At 42.8% G+C, this 6,000-nt stretch overlaps 1 protein-coding gene across 1 annotated transcript in view; it reads left to right on the forward strand.

Annotated features, from left to right (window-relative positions):
* The window catches only part of LOC122558097 (sodium/hydrogen exchanger 10-like), a 373,845-nt gene that overhangs the window by 31,394 nt on the left and 336,451 nt on the right, over positions 1–6,000 (forward strand). The window contains exon 5 of the mRNA XM_043706417.1: positions 3,609–3,725. Within this exon, the coding sequence (XP_043562352.1) occupies positions 3,609–3,725 (117 nt within the window). The remainder of the gene's footprint in view (positions 1–3,608; positions 3,726–6,000) is intronic.

Genomic DNA, 6,000 nt, shown 5'->3' on the forward strand with positions numbered 1-6,000 from the left:
AGACTTCGAATAGATCTCGTAATTCAAGACTGGGTATCCGTGAGGTACTGTGGGCCATCAATAGCAACAGAAAACTTGCACTCCACAATCTAAAATCTCATGTCCCAGTAGTGCCCTCGCTTAACCATTATCATCATGTCAGGTGATCAACCCTGGTTCAGTGGAGAGTGTATGAGGGCATGCTTGGAGTAGCTGCAGGCATTTTAAAAAATTAGGTGTCTACCTGATACCAAGCAAGACTACTTGCATGCCAAACAGCAAAAGCAGCAAATGATAGAGCTAAGTGATCCCAGAATGAGCAAGTCAGATCTAACCTCAGCAGTCATGCCCCATTCAGTTGTGAATGGTGATGGACAATTGAACAACTCATTGGAGGAGGAGGCTGTACAAATATCCCCATCCTCAGTGATCAAAGAGCCAAATATGTCAGTGCAAAAGATAGGGCTGAAGCTTCCCTAGCCAGAAGTGCCAAGTGGATGATCCATCTCTGCCTCTTCCAGTAGCCTCCAATGTCATAGAAGGCAGTTGTCAGCGAATTCAATTTACTCCTGTGACATTAATAAATGGTTGGAGGCACTGGATACTGCAAAGGCTGTGGGCCCTGACCACATTCTAGCAATAGTACTCAAGGCATGTGCTTCAACAAAATCAAAAATTGCTAGAAAATTTCAGGAGGTCTGGCAGCATATGTGGAGAGAAAGCAGAGTTAACATTTCAGGCCTTCTCAGAACATATGCTTCAGCACTTATTGCCAAGATGTTCCAGTGCATTTGCAATACTGCCATCTACCCACCAAAGTAGAAAATTGCCCTGGTTGTTCTGTACACACAAAGCAAGACAAATCCAACTCTGCTAATCACTACTCTATCAGTCTTCTCTTGATTATCTGTAAAATGATGGAAGATTTTATCAACAGTGCAATCAAGCAGCAGCTTCTAAGCAGTAATCTGCTCACTGACACCCAGTTTGGGTTCCACTAGGGCCACTCATCATAGTCTTGTTTCAAAAGCACTGAATTCCAGTGGTGAGGTGAGAGTGACAGCTCCTGACATCCAGATCACATTTGATGGAGTGTAGAATCAAGAAACTCTAGCAAAACGGGAATCAGAGGGCAAACTCTCTGCTGGTTGAAGTCATATGTGACTCGTAGAAAGATGGTTGTGATTGTTATCTCAGCTCCAAGATATTTCTACACGAGTTCCTCCAGGTAGCCCCCTTGGCCCAGCTATCTTTAATTGCTTCATTCATGACCCTCATGCCATCATAAATGTCCAGACTTGGGCTGACAAGTGGAAAGTAACATTCGTGCACCACTCAATTGCCAGGCAATGACGATTTCCAATAAGAGATAATCTAACTGCCGCCAATGGTGTTACCATCACTGAATTCCCCCTCCCCCCAAGCATCCTGTGGGTTACCATTGACCAAAAACTCAAGTGGGAGAAAGTGAGGATTGCAGATGCTGGAGATCAGAGTTGAGAGTGGGGTGCTGGAAAAGCGCAGGTCAGGCAGCATCTGAGGAGCAGGAGAATCTCAAGTGGACTTGCTATGTAAATGCAGTGGTTACAAGAGCAAAGGTTAGGAATACCGTGGTGAGTAACTAACGTCCTGACATCTACCATCTACAAGGCACAAGTCAGGAGTGTGACTTGTCTGTTTGGGTGCAGCTCCAACAATATTCAAAAAACTTGACACCATCCAGGCCAAACAAGCCACTTAATTATAGAATCATAGAATCCCTACAGTGTAGAAGCAGGCTATTGGGCCCATTAAATCCACACTGACTCTCTGAAGAGCATCCCACCCTATCCGTGACACCCTGCATCTAACCGACACATCTCTGGACATAATAGGCAATTTAGCATGACCACATCATCTAACTTGCATATTAGATTAGATTAGATTACTTACAGTGTGGAAACAGGCCCTTCGGCCCAACAAGTCCACACAGACCCGCCGAAGCACAACCCACCCAGACCCATTCCCCTACATTTACCCCTTCACCTAACACTATGGGCAATTTAGCATGGCCAATTCACCTAACCTGCACATTTTTGGATTGTGGGAGGAAACTGTAGCCCCCAGAGGAAACCCACGCAGACACAGGGAGAATGTGCAGACTCTACACAGTCAGTCGCCTGAGGCGGGAATTGAACCCGGGTCTCTGGCGCTGTGAGGCAGCAGTGTTAACCACTGTGCCACCATGCCGCCCACTTATCTTTGGACTGTGGGAGGAAACCGGAGCACCAAGAGGAAACCCATGCAGACAAAGGAGAATGTGTAAATTCTATACAGCTAGTTGCCTGAGCGTGGAACCGAACCTAGGACCCTGACGCTGTGAAGCAGCAGTGCTAACCATCAGACACCCTGCCGCCATGGTGATTAGCACCGCACCAACAAGGATCCACTTGCTCTGCCATTGACACTTAGTAGCTACAGTGTGTACCATCTATGCGATGCACTGCAAAGATTCACCAAAATCCTTAGGCAGCACCATCCAAGCTCGTGACTACTTCTGTCTAGAAAGATAAGGGCAGCAGATACATAGAATACGACTGCCTGCACGTTCCTCTCCAAGCCACTCCGTTTTGGAAATATATCACCATTCCTTCATTGTCATTGGGTCATGTGAATTTTCATCCTAAGGACATTGTATGTCCACCTACAGCAACAAGCTAGAAAAACAAAATCTGCATTATCTTCGCTTTGCAGCTAAGAATCATTACTCGTGCAGGAAGACTTAGGAAATGATTGTCAAATATTCTTTTAAAAAAAAATTAAACTCCTGAAAATACTTCAGCAGTAACGTTTAAGAATATGACATTGAATGTCTGAAGTGTGACCAAGTTCCAAGCCCTTCCTGATTATATTTAACAGGTTGTTGCATTGGATGGCATAGGTTTCAAACAAAGTGAGCAACAAAAGGCCCAGTCCAAATTGTAGCAGTCTCTTAAAGAGGAAGCAAAGTCTAGGGAAACACTTTTTGTAGGCTGAACTGAGGTCCCCCTTCCCTTCCTGGTCAGTCATGGAGATGCTTCACTAGTCTGTCCTGACATTGGCCATTTTAGCTGATGTTGGTTTGGGGTTGGCCAAGTCCAGTTACCCCATGAAGCAAATAGGTACCTCATTCAGAGTGTTGTTAATGTCATAGAATCATATAGCATTGAAAGAGGCCCTTTGGCTCACCATGTCTATGCTGACCAAGAAACACCAAACTGCATTAATCCCATTTACCTGCAATTGGTCCATAACCACCTATGTCCTTCCATAGAAAGCAGTGTACGTAAGTTATTGGATTTATTCAAGATTGAGTTAGATAGATGTTTGGTGAAGTGAGTCAAGTTATGGGAAGGTAAGGGACAGGCCAAGAAAGTGACATAGAAACTACAACCTGATCAGCTGTGATCTTATTGAGTGGCTGAGAGGTTTGCAAAATGTCATTTAATGGATAAAGTCCCCTTAGATTTTTGCTTACTCTTTAAAGAGCCATTTTAGTCTTAAGATTTCACTGTATTAATATATTTAAGCAATAGATGCCGATACAGTTTAACTGAAATAGTGATAGGAAATTTGAAATTATTAATATACATCCTGTAAATTCTGTATAGGTGCATCTAAAGCTCTTACTCTGATAATTGAAGGGGAATCATTGCTGAATGATGGCACCTCCATTGTTGTGTTTGAAGTCTTTCGAGATCTTTCTCTTGATCCACATAATGTTGACGGTAAGAATATTCACTTTTTCAAACAATTTTCAACATTTGATAATCTACAGTAACTATCTAGTTTTATCATTTGTTTTATAACTAAACAGAAATAAGGTCTGAAAAGAATTACTTGATTTCTAAATTCGGAGATGCCGGTGTTGGACTGGGGTGTACAAAGTTAAAAATCACACAACACCAGGTTATAGTCCAACAGGTTTAATTGGAAGCACACTAGCTTTCGGAGCGACAATCACCTGATGAAGGAGCATCGCTCCGAAAGCTAGTGTGCTTCCAATTAAACCTGTTGGACTATAACCTGGTGTTGTGTGATTTTTAACTTTGATTTCTAAAACACCTTTCATGACCACTAGATGTGTCAAAATACTTTATAGTCATTTAAATGTATTTGAAGTGCAGCCATTATTATAAAGTCGGAAATATACCAGCTAGTTTGCATAAGAGTTAGAACAGACAGTAATATGATACTGGTCAGATACTCAGCTATTATAATGTTTATGGGATAAATATTGTCCAGATAACTAACTCAAACAATTTATCTGAATCTGCAAAACACAGTATTTTAAGCACTTAGTTTCCTCTTATAACCAAGGCCATGCAGCTACCTATCAGTGATCCAAGGTGTAAGAGTCACGGCAACTCCCTGGATATGTAGCACCAGTGATATCTGTTGTGGTCTCAAATTATTTGAACTTGAGTTGGGTGGACTTCATTTCCATACGCAAGAAGTTCTTATTCTAGAGTTTTATGACTGCGGATATAATCAAATGTACCTGTGGGGAAACTGTTGATGGCTGAGAATCCTAATTCCCTAGCTATCTGACTTTGTGCATCAAGGGAGAAAGAGTTGAATTGGTCGGCTGATCCAAAGAGGATCAAGAGGCATTCCGAATGTATTCTATATTGAGGAGTGTGAGATGCAGCAGAAGTCTGGTTTAGCTCCCTGAAATGATCTGCTGGTGAAGAAATTAAGGCTACCAGGTAGGATTGCCATGCACGACTGACCTCTGCTTCTCTTCCAGAAGATGACGTAGGTGTGACATTATGGCTTGGATTATCCTCAGTTATTTTCTTCATGTGCTCTGTCATTTGCAAATAGCAGAACCTAAGCCTATAAGTCAAGGGCTGTCCTCATCCCAATGGCAGCTGCTGTTGTTTTTGCAGATGGAGTTGATTTACTGTCTTCTTCAGTCATTCCTTTGCAATTTGCACAAGTAATTGTTGGATTAACTTCTGCTATGATTCCTCAACTAGCAGCAGACCTGGGAGAATAGTCAGAGCAAGAAAACAGTCTTTTTTAAGACAATGTTTAACAATTGTCACCCTTCCTATTAAGCTCTTGGTTAAGTCCTCATAGAGGGTAGTGTCACACCTAGTCAAGATCCCAAGCAGCATGAGCTCCATTTGATTCTACATTGCTGTGTTTGTTTAGAGGACAGTTCCTCACCACCAATCTCACAGGAGTTTGGAGGTATGTACTACTGTGGAGTTGTATTCAAGCCTGATGTAACTCCTTCCCGTACGCATTACTAATCCTGACCTCCTGTATTGCAGTTGAAAGAAGTTTCCATGTAGCCTTGAATGATGCAACTGAGAAGTGGTCTTCCCTTCTCTTCAAACGTACCACAGGAGTGCTGTCCTAATAGCCATCATCTAGTCTGAGGATTTGACAACTGCAGCATCGTGGCTTGCAGTTCCATAGATTGTGCTTTGGCCATCAGGGAAGATGAGCAATTGAGTGAATGTGCCTTGCATCATTGAGTCTCACTAACTCGTTTGAGTTTTTTGAAGTGTTGAAGAAGATTGATGAAGACAGTGTGGTGGATATTGTCAGTAAGTTGTTTGACAAGGTTCTGCATGGTAGACGGTGAGCAAGTTTAGATCGCATGGAATATAGGAAGAGCTAGCCATTTGAATACAAAATTGGCTTGAAGGTAGGAGACAGAAGATGATGATAGAACATAGAACAATACAGCACAGAACAGGCCCTTCGGCCCACGTTGTGCCGAACATTTGTCCTAGCTTAAGCACCCATCCATGTACCTATCCAATTGCCGCTTAAAGGTCACCAATGATTCTGACTCTGCCACTCCCACAGGCAGCGCATTCCATGCCCCCACCACTCTCTGGGTAAAGAACCTACCCCTGACATCCTCCCTATACCTTCTACCCTCCACCTTAAATTTATGTGCCCTTGTAACACTCTGTTGCACCCAGAGAAAAAGTCTCTGACTATCTACTCTATCAATTCCCCTGATCATCTTATAAACCTCTA

This window comes from Chiloscyllium plagiosum, chromosome 16 (assembly GCF_004010195.1).
Source record: "Chiloscyllium plagiosum isolate BGI_BamShark_2017 chromosome 16, ASM401019v2, whole genome shotgun sequence".
NCBI lineage: Eukaryota > Metazoa > Chordata > Chondrichthyes > Orectolobiformes > Hemiscylliidae > Chiloscyllium > Chiloscyllium plagiosum.